Below are 26,984 nucleotides of genomic sequence, written 5' to 3' on the forward strand. Positions count from 1 at the left end.
GTGCACCCTCACTGTTCGCAAATTCGTGCCCCTTGCTTCTAATAGGCTGGCTTTCCTGCGTAGCTTAGTCCAGTGGCTAAGCATGTCTGACAGACGAAATTTCGCCAGCAGCATAAAATTATCACAAAATTCCGCACAGGATCAGACGCACTTTCTTAGATTAGATAGAAATAAACTGACATAAAGAGAAAAAAATGGAGCTGGGCAGGTCATGTAATGTGCCGATTAGATAACCGGCACATTACATGACCAAGAGAAGGGAAATGCAATCGAGGACGACGGACGACTAGGTGGAGCGATGAAATTAGGAAATTTGCGGGCGGTAGTTGGAATCGGTTGGCGCAGGACAGGGGTAATTGGAGATCACTGGGTGAGGCCTTCTTCCTGCAGTGGACATGAAACAGGCTGCTGCTGATGATGATGAAACGCCAAGAATCATGTTTGCTCCCATACAGCCAGCAATATATTAGATTTGTTTCAAATATTCCTATCCAATCAAATATCTCAAACTTTTTGAATACCCAGTTTGCAAACCAAATACAAACACAGTCGACTCTCACTGCAATAGACCCTGATAATCCGACTAAAAGATGTCCATTTTATCCGAAGCCCGTAATATCTGAAACGCCTCACTTCAGAAACTTTCATCGAAACATTGACTGCGATAGGAAATTAGTAGACAGCTATGCGAAGTAAGTAGTTTTATCCGCAGTACAAAGTTCTAAACATTAGCTTACTAACTAAATTAACAAGCACCGTGTCACGCGCACAGGTAAACATGAACACATCTCGCTCGATGACCGTGGAAATTCGCTGTCATAACGTTGGAGTGAGGAAGCAAGGCAGCAAAAGCGAGCGAATTAACCTTCATGCTGTCTCTCGCTTCAACATAAACTAAATGTCGAAATCACAGCGCATATGAAGCTACCGGCACTGGCCGCACTTTGTCCAAATCACGGATCGCTTTCAAGATGTGATGCCCGCGCAGGTGTGCCGCTAAAAGCAGCCACCAGAGTAGAACCCTCTTCCTCGGCCGCCCCCCCCCCCCCCCCCCCCCCCCGTGCCTCACACACAAAAGAGAGTGCGCTTCCAACCCAATTTCCTTGCTCCCTCGTGGGCACGATATTGATCCGCGGCAAAAGTTTGTTTTATACACCCTATTTTGACAAAAATTGTCTGCTGTAGCCGACAGTCCGTTGTAACGCGATCTGTTAAAAGTGAACTTCGTTGCATTAATAAACTAGGTAAAGCAAACTAAGGTTGAAATACGATCCGTTATATCCGTAAGTCTGTTGTACGCGGGTCAGTTGTAATGAGCGTAGACTGCATTAGGTTCACTGTTGAATAGGGAACCCACCGTTCCGTGTGTAGCGTATTCTCCAGAGCCTCGAGTGACCGCTTGGCCGAAGCTTGCTGCTTCAGACGTCGAGCCCGGTTGAGCTGCTGCTGCGTCGCACTGTCCGCCTTGCCTTCCCCTATGACCGAGCGCAACTCCCGGCGAGCGATTTCGGCCTTGAGGCGACGGTACTCCAGCTGCTGAGCCTGAGACAGCTTCATCACCGAGACGGGTGTGGCGGCCAGCGCCGGAGCCTCTGGTGCACTTGGCGGGGGCGGAACCTGAAACGGGACACACGGGGAATCAAATCTAGCCCAGAAGAAGGAAGCAAACAACAAAAGTTTTCATTAACTGCTTAATGTGCAAGTGAATTTCGAGAAAGGAAACCGAGCGGCTCAATATTTATCAGTCACAATCATACAGTAAAGCTCTTTAATTTGCAGCAACTGCTCAGAGCATGTCATCGGGCCCCTCATATGATTATTCGGGCTGCTGTTTGGACCCCACCTAACGCAGTGTGGCTTTCGTACTCAATCCTAACGCGCTTGTCATACTTTAGTACATTTTCCCGCAAGAAAACTCCGAGCATGGTATGTGATGCAGGAGTGTGAGTGGCACGGACGTCTGCACTGGTTAGGCATGGTCACATGCACGGCCGCAGGATCGAGTGCTTGCGACTGACAGAAATCAAGCAGACAATGTGGCTATGCAAACATCCTGCATGCAAGAGGGTTAAGTGCTGCAGCCACAGCAGCTACGCAACGGCGTCGTGGTGCAGACAGTTTTTTTTTTTTTTTCAGGCTTGATTAGGCATGACAGATAGATGGTAGCCGAACGAAGATTGCGTTTGCTACATCTGAGACTCTAACTAACCTGAACATGCAAGGAGCACTTCCTGCTGCTGGTGGTGGCAATTTCGGTTTACCAGAAAAGCAAAAGCTTGTAAACATAAACAAGTAGGTGGTGTCGAAAATGTGGCGTTTATGACGCAATTCTGGCTCTGCAATCGCTTCCAGCAAATGCAGATAGCAAAAGTATGGCCTTCGAGATTAGCTTCTGACAAACAGAAGAAGCCACTGCTTGGGTGTGGATATGGAGACCACTTAGTGAAGATGATGTACAACAATACTTGAGACTGGTTGAGTTGATATATACATATTGCTACATATTTGCTCGAACGTATATTTTCTGACAGGAGGTCCCCTTTCAGCTACATGCTCTGGGACTTCCTTCTGTATAGTTATGTAAGCGTGAACACCACTTATAAAAGAAATAAAGATATGTGTGCCTTGGTGATGTTTTCAGTATCAGGCTCAATATTGTTACGGAGCGATTGTTCCTGTGCATGGAAACCTCACAAACATGAACTTGTGGTGAGCCGGTAATGCGAGCTTCAAGTGTACCACCTTGTGTGTCTGCCAGTGCGTCATCGTCTGTAAATAGTTTGCACATTTACGTTTCTGCCATACTCTTTTCTTCCCGTAAGAACGTGTTCTATTTACCCTGCACTTTGCAAACATTCAGATCGGTTCAGTGTCAGCTCCATGCTTTAAAAAAAAAAGAAAGAAAGAAACGAGGTTGGCACCTCCTTGGAAGCTTATGCATTGGTGGGCTATAGGGCACAAGGCAAGGGACAAAGCGCACTTTCACGTGCCCCTTACCTGAGCCTTCTGACGAGCCTCTTTGAGGAGCTTGTCGAGGCCAAGAGAGAAGCTGTTCTCAATGGCTGGCAAAGGCTCTTCTTCAACTTCGCTCTCTTCATCTTCTTCCTCCGACGTCGTGTCATCCTCGCCGAGGTTGATGACCACAGGTTCCGTCTGAAAGAACAAGCAACCATAGTTTCGTGCGACCCTGGCACCATGGTGATTCCAAAGCCCGCAAATAGACAACACACTGATCCCACACGGATATCCGAGATCGAGACCAAGACAGGTGGCACGACGCAATGCCACAAGCCATACCACAGCGTGTGCGACAGAGCTTTGCAAACACAAGTGACATGTCATAATGCGACATGCCACATCATAACATATCAGCGCCGTAAAGCTATGCCTAGCCAAATATCAGTGAGCCTGATATACACTCCCGTTGACAAGATGTTGCATTTATATAAATGCCAACCTGTGGACTTTTAAAATTCGTAATAACCCCGCAGACACGACCCCTGGGGAGGCGGAGGGGAGAGGATTTACATTTCATTCTTATTCGCCCTGAGCACGCATCTGTTACAGGATACATATGCATTTTATTAGCAATGATTTACATGCACCTTTAGATGGGGTGCAGCACAGCAACAAACTTGGAAAAGCAGATTGACAAGCAGCATATTGTTTTGAAATGAACAGTGACTTTTGTGGTGAACTTGATATTGTCGATTTTGCCTGCTGTGAGAACTTGTCTGAATAAATTCGCTCAAAAGAAGTACCCAAAGGTGGCCAAGTAGTGAACTCTCATTAACTTTCATGGGTTCAGTCGTAGACTGCAGAGTGAAACTTCCGTGCGAAGATAATTTTTTGCCAAATTTAACACGGCATTTGTGAAATTGTAGAACAAGTGTGAATTCAAAAATTTCACGCCATAAACTTTTCGAAATTTTCTAAAAAGTTAGCAGGTGAGCATCTGGCTATTCAACACAAGTATGCTGCTTTTCATATGAAAAGCGAGGAGCTTCTTTACAAGGAGCTTCCATAACTACAAGGAGCTTCTGGCTTCCTTGCACAATGCAATCCTAAGCCATGTAAAATTGTATATTGCATTTACCATGGCTTAATTGTTTACGTGTTCCCTACCCTGAGTATACTACTACAGTCAAACCTCGATATACCGAACACGGATATATCGAATTATTGCGTATATCGAACACTTTCTATATCACGTGGAAAATAGCATGCATTTTTAATTTTTTATTTCGAACGGGGCCGGATGTAAAATGGATATATCGAACTCCGCCGCCCCAGACCAAGTGCGCTCTGTTGACAGGAGGCGAGCTTTCCCGCAACACTCTCGAAGATAGCGGCGGCGCGATGGGCATTCCAGACTGCTGCGTACGACAGCTCCCACATCGGTTGCGCCGAGGGCGCCATTTGAACGTAGTGGCGTACACACGCGGCATACACACGTGGCGGCTTGGAGCCAGCCACGGCCGGTCGGAGCGCGCGCTTCGCGCGCTTCCATAGAGAAACAAATTTCGCTTCTCTAAAGTGCGCGCTCCCTGGCCGTAAGCCAGCCCGGCCGCCTCAATCACGCGCGCCCGCGCCCCTGCCGTGCGCGCGAGATCGAGGCGGCCGTGGAGCCAGTTGGAGCGCTTTGTCGGTGCTGAGCCACACAGCATGTGCATTGAGGACTTGGTTGGCGGTGACGACAGCACCGGAACAGTGGCGGAGTCAACAGACGTGGAGATCGCGGCAGAAGTGACTGCTGAGCGGCCAAACGAAGACGCTGCCGAGGCTGATCCAGCAAGCGCTGATGTTGCCCCGCTCCCGACTGCAACTGAGGCTGTAGCTGCTTTGGCCGTTGTACGCCGCTACTGCGGCGCAACAGAAGGCGCTGGACCGTCTCTTGTGGACCGTTTGGACTATGTTGAGGACGCCGTGGTCAAGCACGCGGTTGCCAATATGAAGCAGGCTACGCTGCTTCAGTACTTTCAGCGAACGAAATAAATACTTTGTTTGAAGCTTCATGCGAGTATCTATTGCGCCATGATTGGTTCATTGATTGATTTGTGCTAGTTTTTGATGCGTTTTCTACGTGATTTTATATATCGAATTCTGGCTATATCGAACTATTTTGCGATCACCGCGCTGTTCGATATATCGAGGTTCGACTGTATTTTCAGAGTATTATTTATAGAACTTGCTCCTCTTCATGTATTGCATTTACAGGTTTGTTGGAATAGGCTTTGTCTGTACTTTCGAAGACCTCCATATAGCCTTTGGCTACAAGTCCAACGAGTCTGTTTACTCGTTCTGCAATATGGAAATAATTTCTATTCAAATTAAACAACGGAAAACAACGTAGGTGTGGCCGCAAGCTGTGGCTTGGTGTGCTCTTGGTAGTACAACACGTCAAGAGGTCATTCAGCTTTCACCAAGCACAATGCAACTTCACAGGACTCAGACAAAGTATAGAAAATGCAATATAATTGCACGACATTCAATTGCAGCCGACAGAGAGAAGCGTAACGGTGCATCCACTTGGCTACGTCGCTTTTGCAGCGAAACGCACTGCATGCCTCTGGAGCATTGATGTCGTGAGAGCTAACGGTGGTAGCGCTCTTTTGCTCTGCTGTCGCATGTATTGTGCACCTCTTCTCAAGTGCTGACATGGCACCGAGGATAGGTACTCGCGTACGACACTGCATGCCCGGTTTCAATTCCTCATAGGGGCCAACTTTCTAAACACATTTACATGGTTGTTGCATGAGACGAGATGGATGGACCTAAGTGGGGCAGGGCAACCAAAGAAATGATCTCGCATGTTTTACAACTCAGCTTCGCTTTGCAGTATGCTAGCATCCCGGTTAGCTGAGGTGATAGAGCAACTGGCCAAAATAGTCATTGGTCCCGGGTTCAATCCCCAGACCACGACAAATTGTTCATCAACTGTGAAGCTCCCTTTCTGCGAAACCTGTATCAGTTTTTCTTTGCAGCTTTGTGCTACTCTGGTGTGGACGTCCACATAAGACAGAATTTCACAGGAAGGATGGAGGCTTGAGGTGATGAACAGTGGTAGTGTGATGTGGTGAGACGTCCGTGACTTTACATGTGAAAGCGACCAAGCGATGTTAGTGGCAGCGGCGAAACGGCGTGGCCAATATAACAAGGCCGGATGACCAACAAGTGGGACTTCACAACCTCAACTGGCAGTTGACAGCTGGGCTTTATCTAAAATTAAGCTTGTTCATGGTTCAGCCCTTGAATTATCACAAATGGCAATGCAGATTGGATTTAAACCCGTGTAGAACATAGTGTGACGTGACGACGACCAAGCGATGTCACACCAGATGTCACGAACGTCACACCATGTCACAGGTGGAACAAGGAATGTCACGGAAGCCAGCGTTTCGAAAACAGGACTTGTTTTCATCCGGGCAGCAACTGCTTTTCTTAGCAGCGCTTCTAAGTATGCGTAGCTCACTCTATTCTATCTCCAATGGGAGAGGACAGGAAAGAGTCGCGAGTGACGCACATTTCACTTTCGTCTTAACACACCATAATAGCTGACACCTTAATAGCTGTAAAGTACACTTGTCTCAGCATAAAGTGCCGCAGATCCCAGTTCGCAGTGCATACAGCCACCTACCATTTTTGTTTCAACAAATGTGGCATCTGCACCCTTTGGCACTTGTCTCCCCTTGGGTGTGACAAAGATGGCAGGTGAGGTGGTCTTCGGCGGTACACCATTCGGGGAAGCTGTTCTGTTGGTCTCTCTGGCCTCAACCAGTGGCTGCTGCATCAAGGAACAAGGAGATGCAAAGCAGGCATGTTCAGTCTTTGACCCAGCCGTAGCCTTCCACAAAGTGAAACCACTAAGTAAATGAGCTACTTTTACATTACGTTTGTTGACGTAGTTGTTTAGCGCACTGATAGCAGCAGCATCTCATCAATTGAAACTAAGTCAAAAGATCTACTTTTGCATTACTTTGGTTGACACAGTTATATAAAGCACCGATGCACCTTCTAACCAGAAGCAGAAGTACCAAAGCATAAAATGAGAATTGAAATGTAACGATAACGAAACAAGACTGACCAAAATTTCATCATGCTCCATGACAAAATGTATGCAAATTGTGGATTAGAACCCTTTACAGCATCATTAACTTCTTAACTGTCAATGACAAGTCTATTTAATGATGATGAGGATTTCTAATTGCATCCCCTTTGAAACGGGACAGCAACAAATAGACAATTAGCCTGCTCGAGCTTGTAGTCTGGCGTTCTGCCTATCCCCCCTTGATCTTTTTCTCTCTCTCATCTGACAATGTACACCCTCTGGTGCTGATGATGAGTTGACTCGTTATGGACTTTCCACACGTTTGGAACTGTTCAAGACAATCAAGAGCAAAACACCTTTTGCCACTGAAAAGATGTGCTCAAAAAGTCTTTTAACAGCATTTATCTTATATTTTGTTGCTAGGGGGCCAAAAACAGCCTTACATTCTGAATTTGTGCTTGCAAACATTGGGCTTTAGAAATAGCATCGATGTCGCAGGCTTCATGCGTGGCCACAAAGCACCGCGCAAGTTTTCTGTCGGTGACAATCATTCCAGTGACAATGATTTGTTGCTGGACAAGCAAAGTGATGAAGTTTTTGACTCTGAAGGATCATCAAGCCAGATGACGAGCCCGGTAACTTGGCCAGTGGCCACAACTGGGGCCACTTGACCTAAACGATCTGGCTCCTCCATTTCCCAGGTTTGCATTCACCGCGTCGCTTGCATGCTGTGCAGTCAAGGTGCAGTCAAGGGAACGCAACGGGGGCTCGTTTGGGTTATCGCCTGTTAAAAGCATGCACTAGGCTTCCAACAGCACTATGCCTCCTGTGCTGTGAAACAAATAGCTGAAGATGCTTACTGAAATAGGGATGGCAGCAAGAGCTATCAATACGGCATGCAACAGCTCGCAAGGACATTTGCGGGCACCGGAACAGGAAACTGAGTGCATGGCAGCATTTCCCCGCAAGACGCATGTGCAGGTATCGCAGGGAAGCTGCTGGGTGCACAGCTACCGTTTGCAATTGCACGCGCCCTGCGTCTAGTTTTCTAACATGGGATCCAGCAGCCAGGAAACGTATCGTACGAGTGCAGTTTGCCGATGCACTGAACGTTGACGCCTGAATATTGTGTTTTCTGGGAACTTAAGAACCGGTAAAAAAAAAAGGAGAAGTAACTGCATTGAGTGACTTTTTTGTGTTCTCGACTGCAAATGCTGGCACCGAGAAATTGTACGTAATGATCGCATCAACGAGGCTCTACCGTATTACTAAAAAACATTGTCTTTTGCACATATTAACTCTCCGTGGCAAGAGATGAAGGTGAACAAGTTGTTCTAGTTATTCCTTCATGCGGAATGGTGTTTGTACTTTTTGGGGTTGAGCAACAATCAGTACAGCAGCAACTTAAGGACAAGAAAGTGAGAAAAAAAAAAAGAGAGAGGAAGGTGCCTAACCGTGGCAAGAGCAGTGGCATTGTCCAGTGGAGACAAGGGAGTCCGATGGTTACTGCGCTGCTGCTGCTGCTGTTGAGGCAACTGCTGCAGGTGCTGTTGTTGAATCTGTTGAACCTGCTGGTGCTGGGCTTCAGGCGTCTTTGGTTTGCGCCGCCTTTTCTGCAGCACTGCCTGCAGCAGCTGGGCGCGCAGAGCTTCCTCGTCCTCCTCGTCGCTCCCAGCTGCCACTTCTGCAAGAAGACGGACGGATACGGCAGGACACGCATTCACGAGGCATGTACACAGCATTCTCATTGCAAGGCCTGGATCCACCACCCCAGAAGAAGAAGCAACTTATGATAATTTGCATCCGTTAATTTGGAACACCCGTTTGCTCTGCAGCCGTGAAAGCATGCTTGTTTCGTAAATTAGTTGCTAGGTTTCACGTTCTACTGGTTGATTCAAATTTAGCCTCTTTTTATTACACAAACATGTGACCCCATGAACAAACGAAACAAAAATTTGTCTTCCTTTGAGCAGAAACAGAGTGGCTCTGAATTAACAAGTGCCGTTGCCTGCTCTGTGCCTCAGTGCATATAAAGAAATTAACATAAACCATTAATTGCATTGCTAGCATGTAATGCTATCCACATTGCACTCGTGGCACAATGTGCTTTCCTTTTATTTTCTTTTTTCTTTCTGTTTAAGAGGACTTTTCAGCAGCCATGGGGCATCAGAGCTTAATGAGACTTGCTTTTAAGAATTCCACAGCCATGTACTGCAAACTCCTGCACATGAACAGGGATAGCGACAGGATGGCCATAGTACCTAGAGTCGGCGTCTGTGTCCCATCGTCGCTGTCCACTTCCATCTCGACAGATTCGTAGTTGTCGACACTGTGCTGCCCATTTGGAAGCGGAATGCTCTGCATAGAGAAGGCCCCTCCCCCGAGGATTTGTGAAGCAATCATACCACAAATGCGCACATGTCACGGCAAGGACCCCCTTGGCCAGGCTGAATAAGAGACTAAAAGGACAGACCCCTTGCGGTTGTGAACAATCACCCGACTTGTGGTTATTCCAGTCAGAGCTATTTCGCGCATTATGCACATCACGCATACAAAGCGATCAGGTAAACAAATGCATGTAAAGTGACTCAATTCATAAATGTTTCTTAATTACTGAGGCCCTCATCGGTCCTTGTGCAATGCATGGTAGTGCTCAAACCACGCTCCTGGGTGGAGGCCAATATTTACACTGCAGATATGTAGTGTCCTCATGGTCACTTTCACATAAAGTACTCTCTTCCGAGGACGTTTGCTGACCTTCTGAAGGTGAAGTATGTTCATCAACAGCACTGAAATATTCTTTTGATTGACTGAACTCGCGCGGGTTTCATCCATAAAACGCACGTGCAGAAAACCCAGCCACCATCCCACCGCTTATCGCCACAAGTTGAGCGAAAATCGCTTTTAGTGCCACAGAAAAAGTGCCTCCTTTGCATAGAGACATTGTTAAGTGCACTTATTAGTTGAAAAAGCTCCAAAAAAGCTGGCGCTACCAACGCAAATAATTGGCAAATGCGAACACGTGCGCGCGTCAGGCACTTTCCGACATCTCACCGCAACCAACATATTCACGTTGCGGTAGGGGCCCAACACAAAACCAGAAATGATTAAAGACACTAACTTGCCAAGTCATGAATTAGGCTACATTGACAATCAAAGCGTGAAAATCACAATTTGATTTGAAGGTGCTGTAGAATCTCTTGAAAGAAAGTAAAGATGGTAGAAAGGTTCGTTCTGCATTTTCTAGTGTGCCCTTGCAACTACAGAATAGTTAAATTTCGTCTTAGTGCACAGTTTTCGTGTGCTTGTGTTCAAGTGGCATGCAGTGCTATAGCCCTAGTCAGGTGACTAATGTCATCACCTTTCACCTCAGCATCGTGCTCGTCATGCACTCACGCACTGTCAAACAAAAATAAATAAGTAAATAAAAAAAATAGGAAGTGACTCAACAATACACTGACAGGGCAACAGCAGCCTACACAGAAATTATGTAATAGTGCCTCTTCCCGTGCTTGTTTCACGGCATTGTGCAGAATCATTGCACTCCTGAATGTATGGCCGTAGGCTCGTCTCATGTGTTGGATACCTTCTTTTTTTTTCTCTCTTTTGAAATATTGTTGCCTTTTTAAAATTTAGTCTCTGTTTATACATTCTAGGCCAAGGATATCACAATTTCAATTTCAAACAAACGTGCAGGTGTAGGCGACCCCGGCACTGGCATTAGTGAAATTACCAAAACAGTGAGAGCGCAGAAGGCGCACAGCAAAACAGGCAACCTTATGCTACTTGCGCCCCATGGCACGGGACAACCACTGACTAGCACAGCTATGCGCACATAACATGTAAAAAAAGTAAAAAATAGAAATGGGGCACCTCACTTTAGCAACTACACTATTACGACAGGTCCCCTCACAGTAGCGACTGCCAGATAAGCAAATGAACCACTCACGTCTAGAGGCAGTGTGTGTGTCACGACACCGTCGCCGACGGTCACCAGACAAGCCGCACCCGAGAGGCCGGCTCCTGTGGTCGCACCCTTTGCAGCCGCGTCTTCTTCACCCCCATTGGCCTGCGCGTAGGCCGACCGCTTCCGCTTGAGCATGCGCAGGTACTCGCGCTTGATGGCCTTGAAGGCCTCCCAGTTGTCGTAGCACGGGTGGCGCTTCCACTTGTGGTAGGCACGGTCCTTTCGCCGCATCTGCTGCGTCAGCTCCCGGTCGTACCAGGGGTGCCGGTGGCCTCTCTTCAGCTGCCGGGAGCAAGCGAGAGGCAAGGCGGGCCAAGAGTCGGATGACGCGCACGACCAAGAACCGAGACGAGCATAGTAAAACAAAGAGCATCTTCGTAGGTGCGTGCAAGTTAGGGGAAATGCCTGATAAATATTGAAACGACCATAGCAGCTATAATTTATAGTGAGATCCTGCAGCAGACGAAGATAAAAATGAGATATAGGCCTCTTTTGTTGCTGCAGTTGCTCAATTGTAATGGGCACATTCTTCCAGAAATGTTTACTAAAATATTACATGTGTGTTAGATTCGAGTATGAAACAAGAACTACAGTAGTGACATACTATCTTATTTGGCATTTAACATTTCTGTAATCCGATCCTGCAACTGTAAAAGGTACAGTAGGTCCGTCCGCGTTAGAAGTTCATTAGGCTACAGTATACTGTAGACACTATAGTTGGGCTTTCATGGTTTGCAAGTCTTTTAAGAAATATGGTATCTCAAATGTTATGGACGGCGCCAAAGACGAAATTCTCTGGGCGGTTCACAGCGACAAGGTTTCCGACAGGGACGATGAACGATGCTCGGTCTATTGTAGGTCGGATACAGTCATTTATATGTTCTTCAATTCAAGATCAAACTGCCATTAAAGCTGGTACATGAAACTTACCATGAAAAGCTGGTACAGTAAAACCTCGTTAATTCGACCCCTGTTAGCTGGGAAAGTCAGATTCGTCTTCTGGTCTCGGCAGGCCTCTTGGACAAATTTAATGGCGTCGAACTCCTGTTAATTCGGACATATTTGGTTGCACACCAGTTGATTTGGACAAAGCTCAGAGCGTGGGGAGGGCGAAGCGCCACAAATGCGTGATATAAATGAACAAAACCTCATTAATTTAGATTTCATGGGACCCCCCAAAAATGCCACAAACTAACCGAACGTCAAATTATTGAAGGTATCAAGAAAAAAAAATAAACAGAAGCTTACTGCGTCAACATGCTTTTATTTACTGAATGAATCAGCAAAAAATCCTGCTCCTATTTTGCACAAAAGCAGTGCAAAAGCTGAAATTTTCATCATTTTGTTGATTAGGGGTTTGCAGCAGCAAATACCTCGTGACTTCTTTCACAATGCAACCGCGGCGCACATCATCATCTGAGACATGCTTCTCACTACCGCTCTCACATCCCGATTATTTTTTCGCCAGTGTAGCCGGTGCTCATCCCCGACAGCTTTGCAACGAGTCAAGATGAAAATTACCGTTTGCTACAACTGTGGACGAAACCACGGTCACTATGGACGCGATCGTGGATGGCGACTACGCAGTTATGAAGGCACACGGTTGGCGTGTGTACCGAGTCGTAACGAAACTACCGTTTGCTGCAACCGCTGTGGAATAAACCACGGCCGTTATTGACGCAATAATGGATGGTGACTACGCAATCATGAAGGCACGCGTCCAATGCGGTGCTAAATGGCTTTAAAGGCAAGGCACAAACAGGCACGACGCACCTGGTGTCGCTGTTATCCACGCACAATTTTCACTGTTTACTATAGCAATGCAGACTCCACCGCTTAGTCGGACGCCAATGCCGTTCTTGCTCTTTTGCGTCGCACGCTCGCCGAGCTCCAAGAGTTGTCCGAGTTGAGCAATGTGCGGCCAAATACGTCCGAAGTGATGAGAGTTTAATTGCATTAAATAATGCGTACGGCTGCCAGGACCAAAGGACGAGCCCGAATTGTCTGAATTATCCCATTTTCCCAATTAACGAGGGTCAAGTTGTGGGGATGCGCGATTCTCACGCATGCCTTGATATGTTGTTTTCCCGCACGGCTCGCGTGGCCTGGTGCCCGCGGCGTGCGCGAGAGATGGCGCGAGAGATGGCGCGAGTGTTGCGCTGCTAACGCCGCCGACAGGCGGGGTTACTTGGGCGCCGGGAGACAAGGCGCAGGCTCTCTTTCCCGGCGGGTCGGCGAAGAGCGTGGACATTCCGCGCGTGCGGCGACCCATGCTACTGCGAGACCACCTCGCGTGGCCGCATTCGAATGCGCTACCGTTGGCGTGACCGAACACGCGAACAACCAGGCGTTGGGATCCAGCATGGGGCGAACATATTCGCTCGTTTTCCGGTCGCGGTGAGTCGTACTTCTAGATTTGTCGCGCGCCCATCGGCATGTATTGTGGATAGCAACTCGGCTAGCAGGCATTGATCTATGAAAGGTGCAATAAATGCCCTTGTGATTGTTTGCACTACTGTGTTGTCGTTCCTTTGTCCCAAGAGTACGGGAGGAGAACCCCACAAAGTTAACGAGGTTTTACTGTAAAAGCTTAAGATCCGAATACCAGACGATGTTCTGAGGTTGCGGAGGTGTTCACCTTTTCCTCAAACTTTGCAGTGTATAAATTTATGTGGCCGAGCAGACCATAATGATACTCCAATGCAACGGTCCCTGAAATGACAGACCTCACAAATGGTATCAGAAGAGATTCTGCGGGAACCTTCGACAGCTGGATGCTTCTGGAATGGTGTTCGCTTTTTTTTAAAGGAATGATGCCCTTGAAATCTGTTGTAGTGAGGACATTTAGGTAGTATTTGTTGGTTCATTCCGTAATTCCATAGAGAATTAAGCTGTTAACCAGCACACAGGTGCTATGGTAGTAAAGGTGAACAACACATATATCTCAAAGAGCTATACCAGTTTGTGTCCGGTGACCGCCACATCCTGCAACTTGGGGTGCGATCTTGTACGCGTTCCAAAATCGAACGAAGGCAGTCCGTTCATTATGTCATGAAATAGGTGGTCCTTCCATTGCGTTCATCCGACAGCAGACGACACGGAATGATTGGCAGCAGATATCACGTCACAGTTGACGTCATAGCATTCGTCACAGTTGATGTCATAGCGTTCGTCACAGTTGAAATTGACGAATCGTATGCGGCTCGGTGGAACGGACCGCCTCCATTCTATTTTGGAACGCGTACAAGATCGCACCCTTAGTTCTGCTCCTTGCATTCCAGCCTTTGCATTGGCAGTAGAAGTCCAACCTCCAACAACCAACCACTGAAACGGGTGAAACAGCCGAAGAAAGCTGTTTGCTTTTTTAGAGAAAAGTGCCCCAAGAAGATGGCTATACCTGCTGCCTTGCCTGGACTTCCTGTATGGGACGGTCTGCCTCGAGCAAGTCGGATGGCAACACTTCCAGCGGAAGCACTGATGCATTTTCGGCCTCATCCGGAGGAACTGCTGAAAGCAATCAACAGCAGTGTTACCACAACACGGGAAAAAACTTGAAAATTATTCCCCTGCGGTCATATGCTGTGGTCAAAAACACACATTCAGAAGCACATACAAACACGTTGGCGATTCTTTTATTTAACCTTGGTTAATTTGACTTTTCGCGTAATTCAAAAGCACTGGAAAGTCCAGGAGAGAAACCACACACTGTTATGGAAGAAAACCTGGTTTAGTCGGAATGCAAAAGCATGCTGCTTTCAGATCAAATTATTTTTCTTTTCAGTATCCCTCTAACCACTCGGCACAGTTTGGCACAATTTGCTCGGCAATCGGATCACTAGTACCAGTTCATCAAATGCATCCTTTAATCTTAAACGCAAGAAGCAGACATTTTTGTGCTGTCTTGGATCACCAAGAAAGTACTTCATAAAGTCATTAAAAGCCAACGGCGGCTAAATTTCACTAGGGCTAAATTGCTTATAAATAAGTAGTTCATACTACCGAAGCAATCTTAAATTAAGTTAAATTATGGGGTTTTACGTGCCAAAACCACTTTCTGATTATGAGGCACGCCGTAGTGGAGGACTCCGGAAATTTTGACCACCTGGGGTTCTTTAACGTGCACCTAAATCTTAGTACACGGGTGTTTTCGCATTTCGGCCCCATCGAAATGCGGCCGCCGTGGCCGGGATTCGATCCCGCGACCTCGTGCTCAGCAGCCTAACACCATAGCCACTGAGCAACCACGGCGGGTCGAAACAATCTTGGCAAAGCTTCCGGGCTGGTAATTGGGGTCTAAATTTTTATTAACGGCCTCTTAATCGCACCTTGACAATGATACAACACCTGATACAACACAGATTCAAGAACACGGTCTTCGAGATTGTATTTGCCATGATTGTCACCTCCGAGGTCATGCTGGGAAGCGCACCTGTTTTTCAATATTCTGGATTCTGTGGCCGTTTTAGTGAGTGGTAATGGCGGAATTAAAAAATTCTTTTTTTTTCAGTTTTCGCATACACAATGGCCAATAAATGAGCCTTTATGTAATGCATATGCTCATATCTCAAACGTGAAATGTTGCACAAAGGCTGCTCTGTATCTATTCCATCTGAAACTAGGCTTCATGCACGGCCAAAAACATGATGGCAGTTGATCTTCAATATCCCCAGTAGTGAGCAACTTGCAAAGCAAGTTGAAAATACCACTTCAATCAGCAAAATTTCATCAATCTCCCAATGAATACAGTGCCATCACTTTACCTAATAAAGGAAACCAATCAAACAAATTTTTTTAAACCTGGTCATTACCTGCATTCTTTTCCTCTTGTACTTCAGGGGGTTTTGTACTTCTGATTGATTCCAGAGCCTTGCGTCGTAGTTCAATGAGATCAGCATCCTGCAGCAATCACAAGGAAAGAACCCGTTTCCTCCTCCAGTCAACAACACAGAGCCTGAAAGTGCAGGAGCGGCTAGCCACAGTGAATACACGCGCAGTTGAAAAGAAAACACATCGAACACCTCGTCAAAACTACAGGAGTAAAAGTAATATTCCAATTTTGGAGCGTTGCTTGCCAAAACCAAGATCTGATTATTAGGCCCGCTGTATTAATTTTGACCACACAAAGTTTTTTAATGTGCACACAATGCACGTCAGATGAGCTTTTTTTTTTGGTATTCCATCCAAATGTGGCCACTACGGCCGGCCAGGATGGGAAGCAACAGAGTTATCATGACAGTTAAAAATATGCAATAGCAAGTTTATGTATGACTGAATACATCTGCATAGAATGTTAAGGCATTGTTCGGCAGAACTTGGCAAACATGTAAACATAAGGCTAAAGGCGCATTCACACTACCAGTGAAACAACAAGGCCACATGACCAAGTTGGTTGCCGACGGTCGCAAACGGTCACTTTGGGCATGCAGACTTCATTCAGTGAATACACAAGAACTGAAAGTGCTGCAATCCAGACACACCAGCAAACAGAAAAAATAGCAAGAGAGAGAGAAAAAAAAGATTCATGAAAGACAACATTATGAAGACAGCTTCATTTCGTGTTTCTGAGTGTGCCCTACAACTTTTCCAATACAACTCATGCCTTAAAACAAATACAGTAAAATCTAGTCAACTCGACCCTTGTTAATTTGTCAAATCAAATCGCAATAGTCATCAGTGAGAACCGCAAGGCATACAGGAACAAAATGAGTGCCTCCTGCTTTTGTATCATTACGTTTACTGTTGCGCTTAACCCGGTACCATGATGGCCGTGCACCTTCGGAATTGCGTCACTGTCCAATGACTGCATCTATGGTGACTACAGATTCATCTGCGGCGGTTACAGCGAACAGTAATTTCATTTGAATTCAGAGCAAGGGGGTGCATGACGCCACAAACACTGCGGCAGCTGCCAATGATACTGTGGCCCGCACGCTGGCATCAAGTCGGCCGGCTAAATTGCAATGGACGATCTGTTGCCAGCCATGCCACTGATGGAAAAATAATTGGGATGTGCGCGACGTAGCGAAAAGAACGTCCAACTCGGATGACATGGATCTTGCATCACAGCCGCACTGTGAAGGAAGTTGCGAGGCCTTTGCTGCTGCGAGCGCTTATTAATTATTAGTTGACAGGAACTGCAGCCGCTGCGCCGATTTTGTGCAATCGATAAATGAGGGTTGCGGATTTCTTGTCACGCTTACATAATTACGACGAAGGCGCCAAATAAAACGACAGACGACGACACGGGACAACCACGTAGGTGCCTACATGGTTGTCCCATGTCGTGTTCCTTCGTCTGTTGTTTTATTTGACGCCTTCGTCGTAAACATGTATAACCAACATGCCCACCAGCACGTGCTCAGTGACATTTACGCGGTAAGCATTTGTTTGTTTTGTTAATATGTTCACTGATTCGACGTTAGGTGAAATTTGACATTTCTTCCCAGTTGCATGAAATCCACTGTAGTAAGGTGTTTCTCTATATTAAACACCTGCATAATTGAATTTACTGGTTTAGCTAATATTGCAGTACCTCAATAATTTATTGGAGCAACTCAAGAACTACAAACAATATGCTATTGGTCTCATTCACCTAATAGTTGAACCTCAATTTAAGGAACTTCAATATAACGAAATCCTCAATATAACAAAGCGTTTAACTTTGCTTAACCTCTTGTCATAGAACACCGCACATCTCAATATAACGGAGTGTGTTTGCATGTGATTTCAACATAACGAAATTTCACTGCCGCCTTAAACTAATACCAAGACAATAGACTGAAACTTCCGTGGACGCATATGGTCAAAGGATTGAATTACAAGCGGCTATTCGCAAACGCACCTCTCAAATCAAACACTGCGTGACGATAGCAACCGCCGAAGTGGAGCCACATCATGTTCCATATAAAGTCCAACTGCGATAATATTCTATAGCGCTCCGCGCACTGAGTGCTTTAGGTACGAATGAAATCGTGTGAGGGTGAGAGAAGAAAGTTGGTGGATTCACGCGTGCCACCTTCACGCGTGAGAGAAGGAAAACAGGGGAGGGGAGCGAGCTCGCAATTTCTGGCACGCGTCTCGGTCGTGGCTATATACGCCACCGTCAGAGGTCATCTGAGGTAATCTAAGGTCAGAGGTAATGCTTCAGAGATAATCTGCTGCTCGAGCAAAGAGTGGGCTTGCCCAGACAGCGTGGCAACATGTAAGCTGTTTCCCCCACGTTTGGTATGGGAGGTTGCATCATCTCGAGTTTCAGTGACCCGTTGGAGCGAGAGGCAGACGAAGCATTCGCCCTATGCTTTTGACGCTTTTCGTAATAGCATCATTCCAGTGCATGCAATGCTATCAGCAGTTTGGGTGGATTGTGCACAAAAGTGCGGCTGGCTTCACTTAATTCTTACCGCTGATGTGAAGATATTGTTGACGTGGCATGAAACCAAATCATTCGTCCCAAATTCCACCCTCCCAAACTTGCAAATTTATCAAGAGGAATTGCTTTCTCATTCAAATTTGCTTTTGTTCAACTGCCCGATAATTCAGAAGATTCTGCGGCCCCTTTCAGTGTAAAAAAAAATTGATCGGTGACTGTACTACTTATATGCGCAAAAAGTCAAATTCCAATACAACGAAACAAATTGCCGATTTTACCTACTTCGGTATATCGAGATTTAAACGTATTTACCACTTTTCTTTAAAAGTTCGGTTGAGGTCATGCGAAACACAAATAATTTTGAATGGGCAACGATTCTCACAGCAGTTTTTTGTCTCACAGGGTCAGTCACCTAAGAGTTGGTTGGTTGATTGGGTTTATGTCCCAAACCAACACATGGGCTATGAAAGACACAGTAGTGGATCGTTCAATCGTCACAGGAAGTCAGCTGATCAGCCAAGCCAAGCCAGATGGCTGAGACTGGTCATCTGAGCATCGAACACTTGCCTCCCCATCGCTGACATCACTGGCCTGAGGAAGAAGCGGAGGGGGCGTCGAAGGAAGCGGAGGGACCGGCAAAGAGCGGCACTCGATGTTTCCATCACAGATGACTGGAATGGCAGACAGCGGTGGAACTTGCTCTTTTCCATCTTCGTTGAGCACTTCTTTTGGCTTGTCTTCGGACAGGCTCTGCCCGAGAGCAAGAACAAAAAATTCAAAGCAGGTTAACCACCCACCACATAGTCAACCAATCAAAGGAACAGGTCATAACGTGCATCTGCAGCACATACGATTGTTCTGGGAACCAGTAACCTATTTTCTGCTCCTTCACAAATGAATGTGCACGGTGATAGTGTGGTATCCTTTTGCTCAGTTTTCTATGCGATCTCGCAAACCATTCCCTGTTCCTCACGCTTCCTTCATAGATTTTGTGAAAATATTCTGATGGAACTGAGAAAAGCATTACATTTGAATCCGGACATATTGAACCCACATATAACGAATTATTGTGTATAATGAACATCAGCAATATCCCCGTGAAAATTTTTGAATAAAATTTTGATTGTATATATCAAATTACCTATGTAACAAACTCTTTTATGACCCCCTTCAGATTCAATATATCCGGGCTTGACTGCAGTTACCTGCAGCATTGAGAAGGCCATTCATCTTAGGTACTACCTCTTAGAGAGTTGCTAAGAAGGGTACCACAATCTATAGGATGTACAAGACGAGTTTCTATTCAAAATAATGACATATTGACAACTTTTCTTTAAAATTGATAGAGAGCTTCATTATTTCTATTGAGGGACCAGATATTTAGCGGCAGCCAGGGAAATGCTACAGATATTTCCATGTACATAACTGATATAAAAGCTGTGGTATGTTTAGCCAGAAGCTCGGCCCATGGCAAATAAGGCACGATACCTTTCAGTCCACTATTTTTAACAGTCCCTGCTGTAACCAGGCACCTGCTTAGTCTGGGTAAGGTAAATATTTGAGGATTGGTGCTGTACGGCGGTGAAAACAAATTCAAAATTGTTATGGCCATACATGTACGGCAGCAAAAACAAATTCCCCATTGTCAAGACCATACATGTACAATGATGACTGACCGTTTGAAAATATGCGCATTTAAGGAACAAAGCACCACGTATGAAATTGCTCTGGATGTGCTATAACCTTCCGTGACTTCTAGGGATTATGGAACCTAGTTTAGCCCGATAATATTTGATTATTGCAAGTTTTTCACTTGTTTTGTTTTCAGGAAAGGCGCGAACAACTGAGCTTGCTTGCAGACAGTCACATGGCATGCCTCACACTATGGCCGAAAGTCCCTGGGGCAGTAATCTCTAACAATCTCTCATTTTCCATTCTTCTAGCTTTTCGTCACTGGTTCGGGCGTGAATCACAGGCCACCGCATTGTTATCTTTGCTGGGATGGCACCCTTGGCGCAACGAATGATAAACATGGAAAATGAAATGGAATGTTTCAAAATGCTAGACCTTATGGTGTCAAACCTATTTGAAACGTAAAAATAAGTTGTATAGATATTACCAGATTTGTAAAAAAATTCATTATGGGAGAGTATCCATGCGTTCAACAACAAGCCAAGTAAAAAACTGCACACATTACAAAAATTTGTCGCTTTAATTTCGCCTGTAAAATTATTTGCTTGTTTTTTTTTCTCAGAATAAGTTGTTCTGAAGAATTTAAACCTGCCATCAAAAATGTGACTTTGAAAGGGTTAATAATTGTCGTGACTTGTCAAGAATGGTTTAGGACAAAATTACACATCGGTAACCATCACTGCTTCCTTGAGACAAACAAGAGCATCGTTTACACAGCCCCAGCATCTCTCTGAAGGGTGTATGGTCGGGGAGAATGAAGTAAAAGGGGCTGCAAAGATTACCATGGCATCCTTATACCATGGCCAATTAACTTCTTTTATGTTCAGCTAAGACGCATAAACTAGACTCAGTGACTCGAATTACCTTTCGAGCTTTTCTGCACTTCGGCTTGTGGGTCTTTTTTCTGCGTTCGCTCGCCTTGGAAGACTTTTCATGGGTCGTCGTACTCGTTGAGTGGTGCTCTTCTATACTCTGAAGTCACACAGAAAATAAAAGAAAGAGAAAATGTACTTCTGTGAACAGGACATGCATGAATGTTTCTGCACAAAGATTTTAATGGGATAGACCCAGAGTAGCTCAAGTTCAATGACATGTAAATGGCGACAAGGGAAGAATGAGGCTATCATGGCAGCTGCTTGAAAAACGGCGGCAATCAGCACATTTACCAGAACTCCCGACTATAACCACTTGACAACTTGAGACCATCTCACTACAACCACCTCCAAATAAGTACAACCAAGGAGGCACTGCAACGCTCACATCCTTATGCTGAGAGCACCACCAAACTTAGTGATAAGCGAGCTGACAAAGTTGGCAATAGATTCGCATCGCATATCACTTGACTAATGACTTAGTACAGCAAATGCCTGTGCTTAATCACTGGTCTAAAAGGCCAACTTGCCCGAAATGCTGCTCTCATTAAGGTCTAAACGTGATGTTACACACACGGATGAAGACCAACCACTCTCTTAAGCCTGTAACCTATACCTAAATGCAATGCCGACATGCAAATGTAGGCCCTTCCTAAAGAAACACGTGCAAGCCGAGTCAGACACTACACCACTGAAACTAGATGTTCCCATATCGTTGTTACCATGTCAACATCTTTGCTATGTAGCAGAATGCCACACACCCATTAGCGACACCTGGTGATGAGGTTTTAAACCAAAACACACAGACATTCTACCGCATATTATTTATCTGCTAGTATACAATGTTTGACAGCAGCATAGACAAAAAGCTGCTACCTAGGCACATCTATTGGTCACACAAGCTTGTCTCCTTGCAAATGTATTCTCATGTGCAAAAGTAACGAACCCGTTCTCTGCTAGTGACCTAAATTTTTTGCGTCAGCTAGCGATGGTGTCTTTGTTTCTACTTGAGGATTTCCTTAATGTGTATAACTATACATTAAAGAATAATTAATGGTGGCTATTCCATCAGGTGATGGTTAATCATGGTTTGAAAAATTTTGGCAGTTTTGCCTGAACGGCACAGCATTGACAGCAATACAAAAAATTAGCATTGAGCTCAAACTCTTCGGACGGTGGACAAACTTATATGCAGGTGTGACATGTTGGCACAATGCAGCACATAACGCAACTGCTGCTGGCCAGAAGGAACAGCCCCGTGACAGCCACCAGGCCTGCCACAATGCTGGAAAGATTAGGAGTGCAACTACTGGCATTGCATTCATCGCATCTCGGTGGTGCACCGCATGAGACTGACGAGAAACCATCCGCGCTAGTCAGCACCCAGTGAAGTATATTAGATAACGTTAGCTTGACAATTACTGTCCGTTCCAGTCAGACCATGAAGCAGGCACCCACAGCTGCTTAGCAAGGACGCTAGTGTGCTTGTAGTAGACGTGCTCGCGATGCTCACGAGAGTAGTGAAAGGCGGAATAATGTCCTGGCTCTGCCATCAAGCCGACTGAGCAGAGCCGTTGATGGTATGAACATTTCACTTAAGTCGTTCTTGTAGCTAAACGCACTTCCCATTTCGTCAAGCCCTCTAACCCTCCCCATGTGTTCGATGCATGCCCGATCGGTGGCTGGACAGCACAACAATGACAATGATGAGAATGTACCTTGAGCATCTGCACAATTGCCCGAGCAATAAAAGGAACGAGGGTCTGTTAGTTTTGCATGTGTCAGAACAGCCATTCCGAAAAAAAAAATGCAGGTGAAACCAAAAACAGGAGCAGAAAAATTCTGCTGGAATCACGCTTCTGTTCACAAACGCACGAACAGTGAAACTGCTGGACTATTTACTCTTCAGTCCACACAGGCGGGAGACCCAGCCAGGGTAATCAATTACACTGACCCAGAAAGCTCATTTGCACACCGACACACAGCACACTAGCGTCTTGTGGCAACATTTTAGGTGCACCCCTTAGGAACAGCCTCTTCTATGGTGCATAAAGGGAAAGGCGCAGCATTCCCACTATCTGAGCACTTATCAAGTACCATTGTTGTCCTTCAAGTACTTCAGTTGTCCTTTAGATGCACTCATCTTTTGTCTGGATGACTGTGCTTGTTCACCCCTAGCGTCAATGCAGCAACGTTCCACCAGCTAGCCTAGCCATTAATACTATTCATCAACCCACTTTAGTTAAGGCGTGAACTCGTAAGATGCCACCAACCTCTTACAGCTACACCAGACATCGCACAATGAGTGCAAGTCAAGGAACAATTCTACTGGCAGTTAAAGCATGGTTTTGTTAACCATCTAAACCCTACTTTCGTCTATAACTCAGTTGTGCACTAGGCATACGTGGCACAACAACAGAGACCTAGGGCAAGTGGTGTATGTTCACAATACAATACGTGGTACAATTTATAAAATACAGCACATGGTAGCTGAAGCCACATTTTCAAGCATTGATCATGGCCCATTCCTATGACAATTACATTCTCAGAGGATAGCCTTTTCTTCCCTCGCAGTGTGTACAAGTGCCAGTGAGTATCTGGAGTAAATCTTTAACAAAATTTACTGCTACAGAAAGACAAACCCACCGGGAGGGTCGCACTGAAACATGAGTCGAAACTGTTTTACCATGAGCTATGGCTGCCACAACAAAATGGGAAACTGTGCAACTGGAAAGACTGCTATAAAGAATTCACTGCAATCCATCATGAATGACACAGGCACTAATAATTATGTGTAATCAAAAATGACAGCCAACACTTAAACGAGTATTAGCAAACTCAAGCTTACATGCTTGTTGAGATCTTCAAGCTGGTGCTGTATGTTCCTGTACTGGGCGAGCAAATCTTCATACGACGGCTCATTGCTGCTCACATTCTGCAGGAACTTGGGTTGAGATTCTGGACGTTCGTGCTCGTTAAGGAACTTCAAAAAATTTTAAATTCCGGGGCCTTACATGCCAAAACCATGCTGTGATCACGAGACACACTGGCTGCATTTTAGCCCTGACGAAAATGCAGCGGCCGAAGCCGGAATCGAACCCAGGACCTCATGCTGAGCAGCGCCAACACCATAGTGACCAAGTTACAGTGGTGGGTGAACATCAAGAATGTGATCACAGATTGCGCAGTGCAACTGTTCACAGCGCTTCCCAATTACACACAAGTACAAATATTCCAAGCTTGCCATCCTAAAATACCAAGCTGCTGTACCTGATGTAAATCAACAGTAGCTCTTTTAAAGTGCACAAGTGGTTCAAGAGTACCCATCCTTGTAAAATGTTGCCTGGCCTTCATTTTTCTTGGCTAATAAACAATCTTTTTCTACCATGAAATGAGTTCCAGTTAAGACTGTTCCAAACTGCAAGAGAGATGCCTTGGGATAACTTGACCGGAACTTGGTGGCACATTTTGGGAATGGACATCTCAAAAGTGGGTGCTAATGTCAGCATTCATGTTAAGCCGATATGACTTCGCTACTGCTCAGCTTTGATTGGGCAAATGCAACACGTGCCCTAAAGCGAACAGTTAAGTAGTAAATCAGCGAATATTTTATCAGCAACATGGACATGACAATGTTGTATGCAAGGAAGTTCTGCCTTACCCAGATATCTACCTGAAAAGGCAGGATAGTGCTACCTGTTCCTGGCAATTCTTTATAAACCTGTACGAATTAAAAGAATCAAATTTGGTAGAGACGCTTAAGACTGCTTACGTGTGGGAAGGCGAAAGCGTTATACCATTTTTACAGAACTCGGGATGCCATGAATGCGCTCATGTTATACACTCCTGACGTGGAGCCACTTCCTACCCATTAGCTGCACCACCACACGCCCTGTGATGCATGCACTAGGCTACGCCTTTAGTGAGCCAGAAGGTTGTGACACGCACTAGGCACACATTTAGACAAACAGAACTGTGAAGCCACTGTGGCATCAGGGGGAAGTGTGCTTGTCTCACACCCTCGAGAGCCCAGGTTCGATTCCCAGCCAAACAGAAACCTACAGAATTTTCAAAGCCATTAATTTACTCTGTTTGCAGGAACCTCCCGGAGAAATCTGACATCAATCTGAGCATTTTCTCTGAGCAATCTCAGCAACCGATTACAACAGATCTTCGCATAATGGGGCATATAATGTTTTCACATTAAAGAAACAGAAAATGGAAAAGGAGGTAGAAGCACTGGCTGTATTGCCCTCTAGGTACCCCTTTTCTAGTGCAGAAAGGAAAAAAAATATTTGATGCGAAAGATATCCACTGAATGTTTACTAAATGCTTCATCCTCTACAGCAAAATTTGGTCCTCTTGCTGTTTTCGAAAGACAACAAATACTCAGAAGAGCCCGCACGAAAAACTTCCACTATACTCTGTTTCATACTCAACAGGCAACACCATGGAAGCTACGCAAGTGTGGTCACAGAAGTCTCACTTCATTAATTTGACAGTGTAGTGTGCTTCCTACGGAATAACAAGTTCCCATACTACGACTTGTGGACGTAAGATTATGTCGAATCACACACTATGTGTGCCTTCTTGAGCTTCTAGTGTGTGACATACTAGGTCTTAGTCGCAAGGCAAAGAGTGTACTGTAGCCGCCGTTATGGAGGCGTGTCCCTATGCATATCTGGTGGAAAAATAGGTTCAGATCTGTGACACAGCCTACAAAATAATTATGCCTTATTCTGCGACATAAAAGTATGAAAATGTTGCATCAAATTACATTACGCATACGTATTATACCATTCTCTCGTATGTGACAAACTACTTTTTGGTGACGAAATGAGCAGAGAGGTCTGTCTAGCCTTTGTATCGTTGCCTATTATGTATGACATGGAGTACAGTAGCATGACATACATGCTGGACGAACCATATCCCGGCACACTTTCTGCGCATGCGTAGCCTGTTTCTGTGCAAAGCATCACGGATTGCGATGCCATCACTACCGAGGGCCCTCTACTCCACCATGGAGTAGAGGTGCCACGGTATGCGTTTGTGAACAAAAGCTGGATTGGTGCACTACCGCAGGGTCCCCCCCCTTCCACCTGCCATCGTGCGCACAGTCAGCGGAGTGAAATTGGTGCAGGTAATGGAACGTGTTAGACCGTACAGACTGTAGCGGCAATCACAGACCAACCCTTGCATCTGCAGCCAGACACTTTACGTAGCTTTTTCTTTTATGCAGCCTCAAGAAAAAATTCGGTTGTGATGTGGGTACATTAGCAAGCTTCACGTTGGCCTATTCACTGCGAAGCTATCTGCATGATTGAGCTTATCGTGGCCATTATGGCACCTATTGATGGGATAAGTGTATAGAATACTGTAGTGAGCTGCATGGTTATGCTGGGTTGTCTGGTGCAAAAGCAAATTGGGCCATCTTGGCACCCATTACAAAATGTGCAAGCACTTTGAGCTCAAAATTGTTCTAATCTTCAATTAAAATTCAATGCACATACATGGTATTGCTTAAAGGTTCAGTTGGTTTGGTGTGCTTGTCCAAAGCTGATTCAAAACCTTTATCAAGCAACGCGGTTGGAGGGGAAATGTGCTGAATAATGTAAATACAGATAAAAAGAAAACACTAACACAAGTGACAGTGTACAGAGTGCACACCTCTGAAGCTACTACGTCTAGTTGTGAAACAGCAAGCTAATAACTGTAGCAAAGACTATTTGTGGATATGCTGAGCTTGCTGTCCTTAACTTAATCCCTTAACATATTATATTCAAGATAGAAAAAAAAATCTGCGTCTACAACCTGTAGCAAGAAAGAGCCAACGTATCAGGTTTTCGGTTGGACAGTGGACATAAACTAAATGGCGAGGATGTTGTGAGTCACAGTGCACAGACATATGTTTTTAACTTGGGTGCTATCGAAAGTGGACGGGTATTGTAGAGTGACGCGCATTCCCGACAGCTGAGAGTTATGAAAACAATGGCGGACGGCGACGATATAAGGAAATTTAACGCAAGCAAAACAACT

The 26,984-nt window shown here is 45.5% G+C and overlaps 1 protein-coding gene across 3 annotated transcripts in view; it reads right to left on the reverse strand.

The window, feature by feature from the left end:
* LOC135899601 (zinc finger C3H1 domain-containing protein-like) overlaps positions 1 to 26,984 on the reverse strand; it is a 94,239-nt gene that overhangs the window by 66,112 nt on the left and 1,143 nt on the right. The window contains exons 2-12 of one of the 3 annotated variants that reach the window (XM_065428916.2): positions 23,797 to 23,906; positions 20,941 to 21,048; positions 18,952 to 19,134; positions 15,824 to 15,911; positions 14,413 to 14,519; positions 10,998 to 11,297; positions 9,310 to 9,406; positions 8,503 to 8,732; positions 6,638 to 6,784; positions 2,998 to 3,153; positions 1,358 to 1,617 (exon numbers count right to left, since the gene is read on the reverse strand). In XM_065428916.2, the coding sequence (XP_065284988.1) occupies positions 1,358 to 1,617; positions 2,998 to 3,153; positions 6,638 to 6,784; positions 8,503 to 8,732; positions 9,310 to 9,406; positions 10,998 to 11,297; positions 14,413 to 14,519; positions 15,824 to 15,911; positions 18,952 to 19,134; positions 20,941 to 21,048; positions 23,797 to 23,906 (1,786 nt within the window). Of the gene's footprint in view, positions 1 to 1,357; positions 1,618 to 2,997; positions 3,154 to 6,637; positions 6,785 to 8,502; positions 8,733 to 9,309; positions 9,407 to 10,997; positions 11,298 to 14,412; positions 14,523 to 15,823; positions 15,912 to 18,951; positions 19,135 to 20,940; positions 21,049 to 23,796; positions 23,907 to 26,984 lie in introns of all 3 variants that reach the window. The other 2 variants (XM_065428923.2, XM_065428909.2) reach the window with 2 other exon arrangements.

This window comes from Dermacentor albipictus, chromosome 10 (genome assembly GCF_038994185.2).
Source record: "Dermacentor albipictus isolate Rhodes 1998 colony chromosome 10, USDA_Dalb.pri_finalv2, whole genome shotgun sequence".
Classification (NCBI taxonomy): Eukaryota; Metazoa; Arthropoda; class Arachnida; order Ixodida; family Ixodidae; genus Dermacentor; species Dermacentor albipictus.